The sequence below is a fragment of the Micromesistius poutassou genome (assembly GCF_964030765.1).
Source record: "Micromesistius poutassou genome assembly, chromosome: 17".
Lineage (NCBI taxonomy): Eukaryota > Metazoa > Chordata > Actinopteri > Gadiformes > Gadidae > Micromesistius > Micromesistius poutassou.
The window spans coordinates 5,961,640-5,978,030 of NC_140287.1; the positions used below are offsets into that span (position 1 = coordinate 5,961,640).

At 50.3% G+C, this 16,391-nt stretch overlaps 1 protein-coding gene across 1 annotated transcript in view; it reads left to right on the plus strand.

The window, feature by feature from the left end:
- The window catches only part of rab3gap2 (RAB3 GTPase activating protein subunit 2 (non-catalytic)), a 22,458-nt gene extending 6,080 nt beyond the window's left edge, over positions 1-16,378 (plus strand). The window contains exons 12-34 of the mRNA XM_084481696.1: positions 22-161; positions 878-1,073; positions 1,495-1,638; positions 2,128-2,210; positions 2,493-2,557; positions 2,754-2,844; positions 3,489-3,610; positions 3,802-4,015; positions 4,557-4,654; positions 4,912-5,020; positions 9,083-9,243; positions 9,656-9,830; positions 10,201-10,419; positions 10,881-10,987; positions 11,138-11,204; positions 11,352-11,422; positions 11,499-11,534; positions 11,725-11,799; positions 12,631-12,846; positions 13,223-13,312; positions 13,644-13,868; positions 14,065-14,229; positions 15,276-16,378. Coding sequence (XP_084337822.1) covers positions 22-161; positions 878-1,073; positions 1,495-1,638; positions 2,128-2,210; positions 2,493-2,557; positions 2,754-2,844; positions 3,489-3,610; positions 3,802-4,015; positions 4,557-4,654; positions 4,912-5,020; positions 9,083-9,243; positions 9,656-9,830; positions 10,201-10,419; positions 10,881-10,987; positions 11,138-11,204; positions 11,352-11,422; positions 11,499-11,534; positions 11,725-11,799; positions 12,631-12,846; positions 13,223-13,312; positions 13,644-13,868; positions 14,065-14,229; positions 15,276-15,428 — 3,022 coding nt within the window. The 3' untranslated portion in view covers positions 15,429-16,378. The remainder of the gene's footprint in view (positions 1-21; positions 162-877; positions 1,074-1,494; positions 1,639-2,127; positions 2,211-2,492; positions 2,558-2,753; positions 2,845-3,488; positions 3,611-3,801; positions 4,016-4,556; positions 4,655-4,911; positions 5,021-9,082; positions 9,244-9,655; positions 9,831-10,200; positions 10,420-10,880; positions 10,988-11,137; positions 11,205-11,351; positions 11,423-11,498; positions 11,535-11,724; positions 11,800-12,630; positions 12,847-13,222; positions 13,313-13,643; positions 13,869-14,064; positions 14,230-15,275) is intronic.
- The last annotated feature ends 13 nt before the right edge of the window (positions 16,379-16,391 follow it).

Sequence of the window (16,391 nt, forward strand, 5' to 3'; positions counted from 1 at the left end):
ATTGACGCGTGTCTGTTTCAGGTTCGGTCTCCCGGACTCCCGTCGCCATGGCGAGTCCATCTGCCTCTCGCCGTGCAACACGCTGGCCGGCGTGACGGACGACTATGGGCGCGTCACGCTGCTGGACGTGGCCCGCGGCATAGCCATCCGCATGTGGAAGGGTGAGGAGGAGGGAGGGAGGGAGGGAGGGGAGGTGGACCGTTGTGGATAAGCGAACATCTGAAGGAGCCAATCAACACAGTGCTGTGAAGCTTTCTGCTCAGTATTATTGTGATGGATCAAATCAACACAGTGCTGTGAAGCTTTCTGCTCAGTATTATTCTTGTGATGGTCCCTCAGGCAGGGTGGAAATAATGGCATCAGAAGGGGGTGATTCCAGCATCACAGAAGTCCTCCCGCTACCTAGTCGATGTGTGTCTTAGTTCGACCCTGAGGAACTCTCGAGGAGGGAAACGCGTAGGGCTGCTTGATAATGGAAGAAATCATAATCACGACAATTTTGGTCAATGTTGAAATCACGATTATTCAAACGATTAATTTTTGAGTTTGAAAACATGATGCATTTATTCAGCATTTCTCTCCAAAAAAACACTTTGTAACTGAGAACTTAGAAATTTCCCCTTAAAAAAAAAATACACACAAAATGTTCAAACAGAAGATAATGTACAAATATGTATCCAGCTGCAAAAAAGAAAGAAAAATTGTTCCAACTCGATTCTATTTGTTTGGAGATGGCTTTGACCCAAAAATCGAAATCGCGATCAAAACTCGATTAATCGCAAAGCCCTTAAAACAAGCTTTCTGTGTCCATGGTTATAGGCGGAAACAAACCGCAGGAATCCCACTGATGACGTCTTCCATCCATATTGCTTCCCAGGTTACCGTGACGCCCAGCTGGGCTGGGTGCAGGTCTCGGAGGGGCGGGGCGACAGGGAGTCCTCCCCCTCGGCGCCCCTCCCCCGGCGCCACGCCCAGTTCCTGGTCATCTACGCCCCGCGCAGGGGCATCCTGGAGGTGTGGGGCACGCAGCAGGGGCCCCGCGTGGGCGCCTTCACCGTGGGCAAACACTGCAGGTACACGCACACTCACTCACTCACTCACTCACTCACTCACTCACTCACTCACTCACTCACTCACTCACTCACTCACACACCTAGGCCACACACACACACAGGCCAGACACAGGCACGCATAAACACACACACCTAGGCCACACACACTCACACATACCAACTCACACCTAGGCCACACACACACACACACACACACACACACACACACACATAAACACACACATAAACACACACGCCAGACACAACTAACACAGTGACACTGTGTATGCGTGTGCATTTATTTGTGTACTCTGTTCACATCGGCATCTGTGTGCTTGTTTGTGTATACATTTATTTGTGTACTCTGTTCACGTGTGCATCCGTGTGTGTGTGTGTTTCTCTGTGTGTTTGTGGTCGCTCCCTGTGTCGGTCCCCCCTGCAGGCTGCTGTACGCCGGCTACCGTCTGATGGGCGTCAACAGCGTGACAAGCCAGGGCTGGCAGCTCCACACCCAGCAGGTGTGTCTGCTGGACCCGGCCAGCGGGGCCCTGAGGACCATCACCGTGCCCTTCCACCTGGCCCTCAGGTCAGCGCACGCACGCACGCACGCACGCACGCACACACCCTTCCACCTGGCCCTCAGGTCAGAACAGACAGACAGACAGACAGACAGACAGACAGAGAGAGACACAGACACACACAGACACCACACCTTCCACCTGGCCCTCTGGTCAGAACACACACACTCACACGCACACACACACACACCCCCTTCCACTTGGCACACAGCCCCAACACCATTGTATTCCTAACCTTATTGTGATGCTGATAATACAACTAAAAGTACATGAATGTGCTTGCACACAATCTCACACACACCCCTGTTTCTCCCTCTGCGTCAACACCTTCAACCACCACCTTGTTTTTATCAGTTTGTTCTTTTTAGCCAGGTTTGGTTACTATTTGAACATGTCCTCCTCTGTTGATTGCCTGGCCCTGCTGCCCAGTGAGTCTCCCTCACGGCGTAGCAGCGGAGGTGAACTGAACTGAACTGAACTGCGATCCTCCGTTGCAGTGACAAGAAGAGCGAGCGGGCCAAAGACATGCACCTGCTCAAGAGGCTGACCACCATACTGAGGAGCCGGGAGGTGGAGCCAGGTACGGCCGCCGCACCGCCGGCGCTACGCCTCCTCTGTCATATTGAACCATTAGCTTTTGTTCATCATATTGAACCATTAGCTTTTGTTCATCATATTGAACCATTAGCTTTTGTTTATCATATTGAACCATTACCTTCTGTTTATCATATTGAACCATTACCTTTTGTTTATCATATTGAACCATTAGCTTTTGTTTATCATATTGAACCATTACCTTTTGTTTATCATATTGAACCATTACCTTCTGTTAACCTGCCCTGTCCATGTCGACCCCTATCAGATATCCTGGAGAGCGAGGCCAAGAGTGTGCTGCTGGATATTAAACACCCAGCCATTAAGAAGCAGGTGATCACACACACTCACACACTCACTTTCTCTCATTATGTCTCACACACACACACACACACACACACACACACACTCCATTACATATTACCTAATCATGGGGTCTTCTTAGCCAATCAAATGGCATGATACTGCAAAAGGGGAATTGTTCAAAGAATACAAAAATGTATGACTTTCCTTGCCTTCCTTTATGCAGGCGCTGGAGTCTCTGCTGGCCAATAAGAAGGCTCCGGTCTCGTGTCTGACTGGGGTCACTCAAGCCTTGTACGACAGTCTCAAGGCGCAAGGTACAATCTGGGGGGGGGTTCCAGAGGAGCAAAGTGTCAATCACCCCTTAAATCTCTTAAGCTGCCCTTCCAGACAAGGGAACAGTCTACATCCTGGAAAAGTCCTTTTATAGTGATGAAGGCCAGGTATTATAACACCAGAGCCCTCTGATTTGTATTCCTCGGTAGTCCTTCCCTACCGTTGCCCCCGTGAGTGTCTCATGACCCTGTCCACGCACACAAGTGTCACAGTCACGCACAGAGGGTCTTCATATATTTCTCGTTTTAATTTTGTCCTCGTAATCCGATCCTGCTTCAACGTGTAAACTCGTTGACCTTGGCCCACATCAAATAAATCAGCCTGCAAATAACTCGGGGCACTTGAGGCTAGGCAAGGCCTGTGAAGTGTCGCCCTGGAATGGCTTCTCCTCAGCAGAACGTATTGTGTGATGTGTGTGAACGTCAGTCAAATATATTAAAACCCAATTGGCTGTAGCCTATGAATGCGGAAGGCGTTGGGTACTTTCTGTTGATCTTTCTGTGTGTGTGTGTGTGTGTGTGTGTGTGTGTGTGTGTGTGTGTGTGTGTGTGTGTGTGTGTGTGTGTGTGTGTGTGTGTGTGTGTGTGTGTGTGTGTGTGTGTGTGTGTGTGTGTGTGTGTGGCAGACCCGGAGGCGGTGGATGAGGCGCTGCTCCAGCTCTGCTCCTCTCAGCTCAAGCTGCTGACGCTCTACACAGACATCCAGCAGCTGCACTCTGCTGCAGACACACAGCCAGGCCCCGCCGACGTGAGCACACACACACACACACGCACGTGTTTACGTTGATGTTTATGCCATTCAAACACATTCTGCTGTTATTGCAGGGCTTTCTCTTATCCAAAGCATTTGCATTTTCATTCCGGCTCTCTCTCTGTCTCTCTCTCTCTCTCTCTCTCTCTCTCTCTCTCTCTCTCTCTCTCTCCACCCCCCCCCCCCAGTCTGACTGTGCGGTGGGCGTGGAGGAGGAGCTGTCCCGGGTGGACTCCTCCCTGCGGCGCTACGCCCAGCTGGCCTCGCGGCCCAGCGTCTCGTTCGCCCAGGACTCCCCGGACGCGCCGCTGCCCGCGCGCAGCTTCCTGTCCCAGCTGGAGTGCGGCGAGGGCGGCGAGGTGGTGGTGGTCCGCAACGGAGACGAGGCGTGGAACCGGCTAGGTGACCGCAACACACACGCCAACCCCCCTCTTCATGACAAGCAGCACGAGTGGGGTGTCACCCGTTAAAAAATGGTTTCATTAAAGTTCCCTTTAATGCTAGAGTAGGCAATTTGCAGCAAACGGCCAGAGTATGTTTGATTTGGGCTGATTAAATCCCAGCTCTCCCTTCAGGTCTCCCTCCAAAGCAACTCCCCCAAAACACTAGACCAGCACGCTAGCTTTAGCAATATGTTTTTAGGGCCATTAGGAGAAACCAAGTCCCTGTGTTTTCTGTCATTGGGTCCACCAGACATTGTTGTGGGCCATTGAACCTTTTTGTCTATTGCCTATTGTCGATTGTATCTACGTTCTATGAAGGTGTTATAGATGAATGACATCACTATTGCCATAGCAACTCAACTCCCACCGTCCTGGAGGGAGACAACGCAGCCGACTTGATGATAGTCGGCTGGTCACCAGTGCGCTGGTCACCATCAAAGGTCACCAGTGCAATATGCAGGAGACTCAACCGTGTGTGTGTGTGTGGTGTCTCCTCGCAGGGAGCTTCCTGTTCTGGGGCTGTCTGACTGGACAGAGCCCCATCCACAGGGTGTGCAACAAGCTGGAGCTGGCTGGCATCAGTCCACAGCAGCTCCTGGTGAGTAGGGGGGGGCCCTGTGGTGACGGGGGGTGCCAGGTGGAGTCATCAGGGCCGGTGGATAGGACTGCGTGGGATGGCTTGTACAGTAGAGTTTGCCTAGGCTATACTGACAGATTGTCTTCCCAAAAATGTTGACTGCACCGCAATAGTACGTCGATTGGTTTTGATGGCATGGATTATTTTAGCCTTTTTGGTTTCTTGAGATGTTTTTTTAATGACTATGGTTCTCTATCTCTGTCGCTCTCTCTCTCCAGTCGCTGTTGCTCAGTGTGTGGCTGCACAGGGAGAAGGAGGTGATTATGAAGCCAGAGGACATCGTTAAGAACTTCCACACACTGCTCATCGCCCTTAGCAACATGAAAGGTGGGGCTGTGTGTGTGTGTGCCTTTTTTTGTTTCTTTGCGTGCCGGTGTATATATGTGAGTCTGTGTCTTTGAAAAGAGGTGTGTGTGTGTGCGTATTCATTTTGAACACATTTTACTCTTAATAAGTATTACATTTCTTAACTCAAATCAATATAAGAAACCTGCAAAGAGGACTCTTTGATGCACAGCCGGATTCTATATATATATATATATGTGTGTATATATATATATATATATATATATGTGTGTATATATATATATATATATATTGTCGAGTGTTCCAACCTATAATGGGTTTTTATAGTATGAGGGCTATATGAGAACCTTCAGTCGCACTAGGTGGGAAGACCTCTCCTGAGCCGTCGCCTAGGAGGGGGGATACCCGATACTGGTTTCTCTTCGGCCCCGGGGCTTAACCTGTGCTGGCCCGCTTTGTACGTGTTAGAGATCCTCGGCTAAGCTCGGTGGAGGAAGACTCTGGTCTATGTGTCCAGCACAGGTCACTCGTTTAAGCCCCTACGAGGTTAAGATAAATTTAGGCTATACGCGTTTCGATCGAACTCTGTGGCGTCTCTTACCACCCCAGTCCCTATGGGCCACGAAGCGGGGAACAAGTCTGAACCTCTTTATATTGCCTCACTCTCCGGACCAGTCACCATCAACCCTGTTTGTGTCATGCACCACTCACCTATCGTGCGGAGGCTGGGAGAGCTGCGGGCTGTCGGTCGGGCCCCTACTGGGGAGCCAGATCAATCACTGAAGAACTGATTTAATCGCCTACTACAAAACGTAGTAAGGTAGTTTTATTTAGATTCAATAAACTTGTTTACACTATGACAGAGAAAAGAATTGTCAAGAGAAAGAGGTTAAATGTTAACGGAGTCTAATATATAATACCGTTTTACACAATGTTACAGAAAATTACGATTACATTAAAAAGTATGTGCTTTAGTGCACCCCACACACCTTTCGGCCACCCCATTGGTGGAAGGTTTGTAGGGGGAACTCCAGATGGGTCTGACCCCTGACTGCTCCAGGAGGTCAGCCACATACTGGTTTTTGAAGTAGGTAGCATTGTCCATCCTAAGGGTTTTCGCCAAGCGCGTGGTAAAGAAGTCAGCAAATTTATAGGCTACTTGTCTACCTGTTGCTACGGTTATAGGGTACACCCTGGCGTCGTGACCACCATTATCAACGAACTGGGCCTTCCTTTGGTCCTTCTGCTCTTTGGTTAGCGCAGCATAAGCGTCTGAGTCTAGGAAACCTGGTTTCTGGGGAACTGTCTGGGCTCTCGGGCCTTCCTGTGCCATAGCTGTCGTCTGGCTGCGGGTAGTGGGTCCCGGTCTGGGTCCTCTGTTTCCAAACCCCGGACGACCTCGGTTAGATGGCTCACCTCTCCCTCTGGGGGAAGGGTTGTCCTCCCTTATGTCTGACACACTGTCAGCCCTGGGGGTCCTGATTGTGGGAGGGACCACTCACTTCCCTATTTGTGTCCCTGGAGTCTCCTGCTCGGGGAGAACTGTGCTTTCTGGATTATAAGGGACTGAGTGTCATAGATGGTTAATTCTGATGATCTCTCTTTTTGAGACCAGTTTCTCCAACCGGAGGCTAGTCTATTCCCTCCAGGGATTGCGAGGCAGAGTCTCTCTATGTGAACCTCTGAGGCCCCTTCGTCCATAAGATTGTTTATTGCCGTAACGGTGGTCCCCATGCCTTCTCTTATCTTCTGGGCTTCTAATCTGACCAATTCGTCAATAGAGTTTTCTCCAGGCATTGTGGTGCAATTTCCAAGCCATTCGGCCACTGTCTGTCCTTCTGGGATTTTTATCCCTTCTGTCATTTGCAGCCTAAGTCTACAGGAGGGTGTATTGAGTTGGGCCGGGCTTGCCCCTGACTTAATGAGCTTTTTCACGAAAGCCGCTGGGCTCTCCTTGAGCTGCCTATGAGGCAGGAGTTTCATCAACTCCTTCATGGATATTGGGTCAGTGGTGGGGGGTGTGGCAGGGGGTGGGGGCGTTGCACCCGTCAGATCCCCATTAGGGCCGTCGTTGGAGTGTAATACTCCCTTGCCCTGGGTGGGGCTGACTGGGTTTCCTGTGTTGGATGGGTACCGTAATATCTTTTTTCATTTCCCTTTCCGGGAAGCCAGTCATTTGACGGGGGGCAATGGGGGGGTAGGATCCCAAGGCCTGGTGTTGGGGCTCCGGCCGCCTCATTTCTGTCTGATCATAACCTACAAAGGGCACAGGTCCACTGTGTCCATAGTCCCTAAGCGGGTTTTGATCTGGGTTGGGAGTCACTTCTGGCCCTAGGGGCCTTCCTAATGTGTTGGGTCCCTGGGTGGGAGGTGCTGCGGTTACATTAGTTTCGGTTCTCTTATTCCACTCTTTTTCTGCAAAAGCCATTACACTGTCATCCCTATTTATGCATCCTTGCCTAAAGGCATCATAGCTGCTTCCGAGGAAAGCGTTTTTCCAGGGAACAGTGATCCCTGGGTAGGCACACACCTGATTCGCGGTGGGGGCTAGTCTGACTAACTGTCGTTCCCTGGGTGAGGGGTCGTACCACAGTGGTTCCTATTGCTCTGTGGTGGGTAGAGCTGGGATTTGTTCAAACTCTGTATAGAGGGGGTGTTGCATCTGTGGGTGTTCCATACTCCTGCAGATTCCCTTCCGCAGGGGTATTTGCTTGTATCCAGTTCCCTACACTTATATCCCTGAGACTTCTCTCGTCTCGCTGCTGGGGGCCTATAGGGGTGGTACTCGTCTTCTGTCTCCTCCTCCTCCTGGCTCTCCATTTCTGGTTCGCGCTCAGAGGCGGATCTTGGGGACTTTCTCCTTTGTGCCGCAGTAGGGGGGTCTGGTTGGACCAGTCTCCTCTGTATACTTTGGCTCCCGATTCTTGGGGGGGCTGTATTCATGGCAGCCTGGGCTTCATCCCTGTACTTTGGGGTTGGGGTAGGTGTACCTGACCTTCTCCTTAGAGTAGTGGGTTGTTTGTGGTTGTAACCTGTGAAGCCCGTTGACCGCCGTGCGGATCGGGGGTTTCTATCGGGGGCATGCTGGTTGAATTCTTCCCTTTCCTCATTTATATATGGGTCTCCCTCATGGGGTCCCTCATCTGAGTCCTCAGAGGACCGATAGCTTCGATTGTAGGCCTCCATTAATTAGTCTATCCAAGCTTCTCGGGTTCCCGGGTCCACTAAAAGTTGGACATAGCCATTCACCCTACCTCTAATCCCCCAGGGGATGGAATCCACTATATTCTGCATGAACTGCTCGTCTGTCTCTTACATTAAAAAGAGTCTAAAACATTAAATCATCATTAAGGTTTCTAGTAAGAGGTCTACATGCTCCTGTCTTTGCATATCTATTAGAGTCAACAATTGAGTCTATTTAGACTGCATGAGCAGTGTTACGATAAACCATACAATAAACCATACAAGCAATTATCAATCAACAATACAAATCATCAATAAACAATATAAGTAAGACTAGATATAGGGATAGTAATCCTGTGTTACAGCTTGGTCCTGCGTGGGTGCTATCCAAATAAACCTAAAGTAGATAAAGTTCTCCGTAGAGGCTACTTTGCTAAGCTGGTAGAGGATCTCCATAGAGGCTACTTCGCTAAGCTGGTAGAGGGAGAAAGGGAAGGAGAGGAAGAAGCAGTGACTTTGGTGGATTCTGACCACTCATAATATACACAAACCGCCAGCCGGCACATGCGTAGTTATGATGCAGTTACATTCAGTTTTAATCTTTTTTTATTCATCATCATCGTCTTTTTTATGAACAGATGGTCATAATAGTTCCGCTTTTCTTTGAGGTAGACAGTACACTTATTGTTGAAACAGCAGATCAGCAATATAACATTTTAGATACAGCAGATCAGTAGTTACAACAGTTAAGCAATTCAACAGTGTTAATTTATTGTCCGGATTAATAGCAGATGTCCTACCCTTGATTGGGCAGTGGGAGGCTTAGGGCTAGGTGCGTCAACGTGTGGCCTCACGGGCACACAACAATATATATAATCTCCCTATTGCCTGTCCCCCCAGGTGCGGTGGAGGAGTCCTGGGACTCCCAGTGCGTCTCCCCCTGGTGGCTGCAGGTGCGCAGTGCGTGCGTCCAGTCCCACAGCGCCGGCGCCGCCCTGCTGGCCGCGCTGGTGGCCCACCGCGCCGCCAAGTCCAGCATCACCCGCCTGTCGGACAGCAAGGTACACACACACACACACACACACACACACACACACACACACACACACACACACACACACACACACACACACACACACACACACACACACACACACACACACACACACACAGGTGTACACACACACACACACACACACACACACAGGTGTACACACACACACACACACACACTTTAACTCACATACACTTTAACACACACACACACACACACTTTAACTCTCACACACACACACTTTAACTCACACACACACACACACACACACACACACACACACACCCCTTGTAACTCTGAATCCCGTTTTATGCATGATCCGGTTCAGCATGAGCGCAGCTGTCTTATGTCTCTGACTGTGTGTGTGTGTGTGTGTGTGTGTGTGTGTGTGTGTGTGTGTGTGTGTGCGCGTGTGTCAGATCCAGTCAGACTGGGAGGCGGTGTCCTTGGAGCTGGAGCAGTGGGCGGTGTGTGTGCGGCAGCTGGAGGACGTGCTGGCCCTTCAGACGCTGCTGTGGCTGCCGTCCCCCCTGGGCCCAGCAGGGGGCGCTCCGGCGCAGTGCTGCGCCAAGACCCTGCTGGAGGGAGGAAGAGGTACACACACACACACACACACACACACACACACACACACACACACACACACACACACACACACACTCATGCAGTCACACACACACACACACACACTCTCATGCAGTCACACACTTATTGAAGTACGTATGCATATCAATTATAATTTTGTATGACGTAGGATTAAATGTATTGATGTGCTTGCGTGCATGCATGCATCGCTTACAGACATTAGGTGTGCATGCGCACGTGCATGCTAAATATGTATGTGTCTATGTATGTATGCATGTATGCCATTGACTTTGCATCCTATTAACTATGAACTATGAACACATCCTCATTGAGGCCCTTTGTTGTCACTCACTCCTGGTCCTGCCCTCCCGCCCTGCAGGGGGCGTGGCGGACAGCGTGGCCAAGTGGGTGTTCAGGCAGAACCTGGCGCCCGAGAGGCTGAAGGAGATCCTCCTCCTGCACAAGAGGGGGAGCAGGGAGGAGCCGGAGGGAGGGGAGAAGGAGGAACAGGAGGAGCACAGAAGAGGAGGTGAAATGAAAGAGAAGGAGGAGGAGGAGAAGAAAAAGGATAGCCCGGAGGAGGAGGACAGGACAGCAGGTAATAGTTTCTCGGCTGACAGACGGACACAGACAGACATTGGCTCAGACAGGGAGACACACAATGAGTCAGACAGACTGACGTACATACAGTGGGTCAGACAGACAGACTGACGTACATACAGTGGGTCAGACAGACAGACTGACGTACATACAGTGGGTCAGACAGACTGACGTACATACAGTGGCTCAGACAGACTGACGTAGAGCTTTAGTGTTATCATATTGTACAAAGTAGTTTAGCTTCCTGATAGTTATCCCAATATCCAGTACTATTATGTTTTGATAATTTGTGACGTCACAAAGTTTGCTACAATGGGATGAACGCTTAAGTAATCTGGTAAACGGATCTAAGCTCAATATGAGATGAATGCAAACTAATATTTATTTTCTTTGAGGTAAAGCTCCTGTAGGTAAGACGCTCTGTGGTCAAATCAACTTGTAGTCTGGGGTCCCTTTCAGAGCTGCTGGTGGCGGTGAGCCAGCGCTTCCCAGACTCCCTCACTCCTGACCTGCTGCTCGCCCACTGCTGCTGGGAGTACGTGGTGCAGTGGAACAAAGACCCTGAGGTACACGTACGCACGCACGCACACAGTCGCACCTACACCATGCATATCGTTAGTACTTATGGAACCATAAATGACTCCATTAATCAGTATTTATGGAAGTAATGATAACGCCCCTGATGTCTCTGTGTCTTCTCTCCTCTCCCTCCCCAGGAGGGGCTCTATCTTTACTGGGCCGTGGAGCATCTCAAGCTGGTGTCCAGCCCCCACATCCAGCTGGGTGGGTAATGGGGCCTAAAGCCTGTTGGCTGTGTTCTTACACCAATGCATTCGGTTCATTGCTGTGCTTAAGCAAACGCTCTGACGTCCAGTCCCTGTATGGAGTCATTAGAAACAAGGGCTTTTCCTTTCCTTTCCTTTCCGGCAGGGATCTCCTCCATGATGTGGAGCACGTTCATGGTCAAGCGATTCTCCGCTGCCGCCTTCCTCATGGAAAAGGTGTGTGGACGTTGTGGTCTATGAAGCACGTGTCATTGTTTGTTAACGCAACGTAAACAATCTCATATGTTCACAGGTTGGGAAGGCCCCCAAAGACCGCCTATGCCGACGGGTGAGTGCGCTGCTCCAATTCAAATTCTGAAGGACTAAAAAGGCAAAAACTGTCCACTGTAATGCATTTTCTTTTTAATGTGTGATACCGAGTACAGACATTCACATAGATCCCTTCTTACATCTGTGTGTGTGTGTGTGTGTGTGTGTGTGTTATTGTGTTGTATGGTCCCCCCCCCCCCTTCCCCCAGGACGTGGGTATGAACGACAAAGCCATGACGACGTTCCTGGGCTCGTGCGTCCAGCTGCTGCAGATCCTCATAGAGGTGACTGGACTGTTGGCTGACAGCCAGAACCCTTTTTCTTTCTTATGCGACACCGTAAGTGGGAGCGGAGACGCACGCATGCGCAAAGAACGGTGCATGGTGTTGGACGGGACGGTCCCATGCCTCGAGCGATCGCGGCACAGGCGCATGTGCATTTACCTCTAGGGCGTTCTGCAGACGCTGTTATCCACAGCGACTCACAACCGTTCATGCACACATTCACACACCGACGCTGGGGTCAACCGCGCAAGGTTGACAGTCAGCTCGTCAGGAGCGATTAGGAAGAGACACTCACAGGAAGAGTGAGACACTCACAGGAAGAGACAGGGATCGAACTGGCATCCTTCCGGTTACAAGTCAACCCTCGCTACCTCCTGTGCTAAGCTGATCCGCACGTACGGGAGAGTTGGAGCCAAGTGTCTTCTTCAGTCTCGCTTCGATTGGCGTTGGGTTGGTTTTTGTTCCTCCACTGAATCCTGCTTTGGGGGAACAGCTCTGATGAATCACCAGCATGTAACTGACCTCGGACACGGGGTCCAGTTTAGGGGGCAGGATTTAAACACCTCCTGGTTTCAACCACAGCAGCTGAAGTAGTACGAGGTGCTGATGAAACCAGTGCTCGTGGTTCATTTAGAGAGCTGGCTCTGAATAACGCAAGAGCATGCTTGCGCGTTTGTTTTAACGGTTTCCGCACGACGGATTGGAAATGTCTCACCCTCTCAACATTCAATCTTTGGTTTGGTTTCTGTTGTCATGACTACTTACATTTCCCAACATCATTCTCCCCTGCACCAGGCTAACCTCTTCTCCCCTGTTGTTTTTTCCCGTCAGTCGGACTCCGCGGTGGAGGAGGTGCCGCCCCCGGAGCTGTGCGTGGAGGAGGTGTGGTGCGGCGCCGAGGGCCCGGCCTCCATCGCGGAGCTGGCCCTGGAGCAGCGGGGCGTCCACTTCCCCCTGGTCCAGCACCACTACCTGCTGGCCTCGCTGCTGCACGCCGCCATGACCTTCGGCCTGCGGGTCAAACCCCTCGGCCTGTTCGACAGCAAGGTGAGCCCCCCCGGCGTGCGTCTCATGACTCGGCCCTCGCCCAATAGGCGACGACGACAAATGCTGGACATCGTTCTCAGCCCAGCGCTCGATTCGTTCGAGTTGGCGTTAGAACAAGTTAGTCGATGGAAGCAGATGAGACGGATTAGCTCCCACAGTAAAGGTCTGGTGAAAAAGACCATCCAAGCTTCTCGAGAGATATTTGATTTATTTATTATTCCTTTGTATAAAGTCAATCTAAAAACAAAATTGGATTTATTTCATTTATTTTTTTACAATGATCTCAATTATGCTACTGTGCAAACCGTGACATCACACAATGACATGTTGATAGTTAAAAAGAGATTGAGTTGAAATGTGTTTCATTTCCCTACAGGGCAAGAACGCCTTCTTCAGAGAGCTGACGTCCATCCAGCTGATGCCCAGCGGAGACATGGACCCAGGCCTGGTCTCCCTACGCCAGGAGGTGAGGGCTCCGTCCCCAGTGTCTGCAGCCTCATCTGGTGGCAGGCCTCCTCGAGCCTGACCCACCTGCTCTTCAATGACCTGCGTCTGAATTCACTGCAAGATAAAAGTGTCCGCAAAACAACTTAATTGTTAGATAAGGAGAGCATTGAGACAATGATACAAGGGCTTTTTGCACACATTCATCAACTCACGCACGTTAGGATATGACAGTTGATCAAACCGTATTGGAATTGTCTCAAACATCTGCTTTGGGTCATGCATTGCTTCAAAAATCCTTTCACCACTTTTGGATCGGTTAAAAACGACCACCCCTCTCCCCTGTCTTCCAGTACCTGCTCCGCGTGCTCACGGCCTGGGTGCAGGCGACAGACGAGGCCCCGGCCTCCTCGGGGCCCGGCTGCCCGCCTGCTCTCCCGGGGGGCGGGCCGAGGGCCGACTGGTGGCCGTCGCTGTGCCTGGAGCTGGGCGTCCTGCTGCAGGTCAACCCCGACATCCTCCGGCGCCACCTGGTCTGTGAGCTGTACAACCAGGGCCTGGACCCCCGGGCTGAGGAGGTGAGGGCCCGGTGGGGATCTGGACCGGACGGCTGTGTTCTTTAACAATCAGAACATTTAACTCATCATAACACCTTCTTAACACATTCTTAATCAATGACTGCTGCAAAATAGATAGTCCGCCACCACATTGATGTCACTGACGCCAACTTTATGCTTGACCTCTGACCTCTGACCTCTGACCTGTGTCCCCCAGGTGATGCTGGAGGTGGAGGACAAGGACGTGCTGGGCTCCCAGCTGCTGGTGCTGACGGGCCAGCGGCTCTGCTACTCCCTGCTGCACAGCCAGAGCCAGACCAAGGGGGCCATGGAGCTGCTGGCCCGCCTGCCCCCCACCCTCTGCACCTGGCTCAAGGCCATGGTGAGGCCCCCGGGGCCCTTCTGCTCAGAGATTAGAGTTCATGATAGTTTAAAGGGCCCCTATCATAGATAGTGTGTGATTGTTCTTTACAAGTCGAAATCCGCCTTTGGTGACTTCACAAGTTGGCGTGTCCACCTGGATGTATGATGGCTAGATAAGCAACATTTGCCACATTCCACTGGGTATGCTGGTAGACTGATCTATCCAGCATGTCTAGGTGGATACGCCCACTTGTGATGTCACTAAGGCACAGGGAAGGGCAGATTTTGCCGAGCTGCCCACCGTCGCGGTTCCTGAACACTACAAGAACAACTTGTAATGGTTAATCACACTGGTGGTATAATAGGGGTCCTTTGACCTTATGTTAAGGCTAAACTATGAGTAAAACTTAACCTATGTCATTCAATGCAATAATTCTCAACAGATCATTGCGGTAAACAACAATTCATTCATGTACTGTTAAACACGGAGCGAACAAAAAGCTTCGACAATTGGGCTAAACTCAATGAAATTGCAAGTCATTGAAAGATACAGTAACTAAAAATCAGTAACTTCATGGACTTCTTTCTAAAGATTAAGGTTTGGCATTTTGGCTCTGTGACCCATTCTGATTTAAATGACAGATTGGGAGCTTGTAGAATGCAGGAAATACATGCAAGAATGTATTTACCCTCCAGATTTGTGTTGCAATGAAACTTAATAACTTGGGTAATACAATCAAGGATTAGGAAATGAACACACACACCTACCTACCTACCTACCTACCTAACTAGTGTGTGTGTGTGTGTGTGTGTGTGTGTGTGTGTGTGTGTGTGTGTGTGTGTGTGTGTGTGTGTGTGTGTGTGTGTGTGTGTGTGTGTGTGTGTGTGTCTGTCTCTGCCTGTGTGTGTCTGTTTGTGTGTGTGTGTGTGTATGTATCTGCCTGTGTGTGTGTTTCTGCCTGTGTGTGTGTGTGTGTGTATCTGCCTGTGTGTGTGTGTGTGTGTGTGTGTGTGTGTGTGTGTGCCTGCCTGTGTGTGTGTGTGTGTGTGTCCATCCGCCTCCAGGACCCCAGCGAGCTCCGCTGTCCCATGGTGCCCCTGGGCCAGAGCAAACGCTTGGTGAGCCGCCTGATTGAGATTCTGCCTGAGAACCACGCCCAGTACAGCCTGGCCCTGCACCTGCTGGAGGCCGTGGAGGCCCTCACCACCGAGGCCTGAGCCCTCCTGGCCCCTAGAGGGAGAGAGAGAGAGACACACACGTCTGGGGGGTTGGGGGAGAGGAGGAGGAGGAGGAGGAGATGAATGCAATGTAAAGGATCACAAGAGGCGATGGCAGAGGAGAGTGAAGGTGGGTGTGTGTATATAAAGGGGTGGGGTGTTCATTAAAGAGCGATATAGACACTATGTATAGCCATACAGTATATTAGCCCTCCTCCTCCTACACCTATCTTTGTTGTAGCTTCATCCCACTAGTTCAAATGACAGGCATTGTGTTGGTTAGGTTCTGACGGAGAGTCCACCTGGCGTTTGTTGCATTAAGGCGCTCAGACACTTAATTTCAGGAGCCGGTTATCCCAGTTATTTTTTTCCATGTCTCTCAGTTTTACTTGTCTCTCGCTTTCAGACGTTGATGTTTGATTGAGCTCATGACAAGCATGCTTCTTCTTCACAATGGATTATTACAGAAGCACTTACATCATTGTAAATAAAATGGTAAGCAGCCTAAATAAAAATAAGGATGAGTTTTAAATGGGTTTTACTCCCATCTGTCATTGTATTTTTTTGGATGATATATGTCACATATATATATATGGAGAGGAAAGGAGACTTGGAAGATTTATGGTTTCATGTTGACCTGGCTACCATGGAGAATGGTCATCGCTTGTTCTTTAATAGTAGTGTCCTTGTAGTTCTACTCTCATTCACTGAGTTGATTGCGTCCCTTACGCTAATGGCTTTTAACTATTACACCGTTCAGCACCCTTATCCTCTTCACGTGCCATAACAGTCCCTTCTCCAGCGATCCCTTCACCCTGGAGGGTAACGGCGTGCATTTGAGAGGAATAGACTCTATCGTTAGTTATTTTTTTGTATTTATAGCCACAGATGTTATACCTCCCCTTCGCGAAGGCTGCAGAATAAAAAAAGGTTTGATGCTTCTAACCAGATCATAGTGGTCCT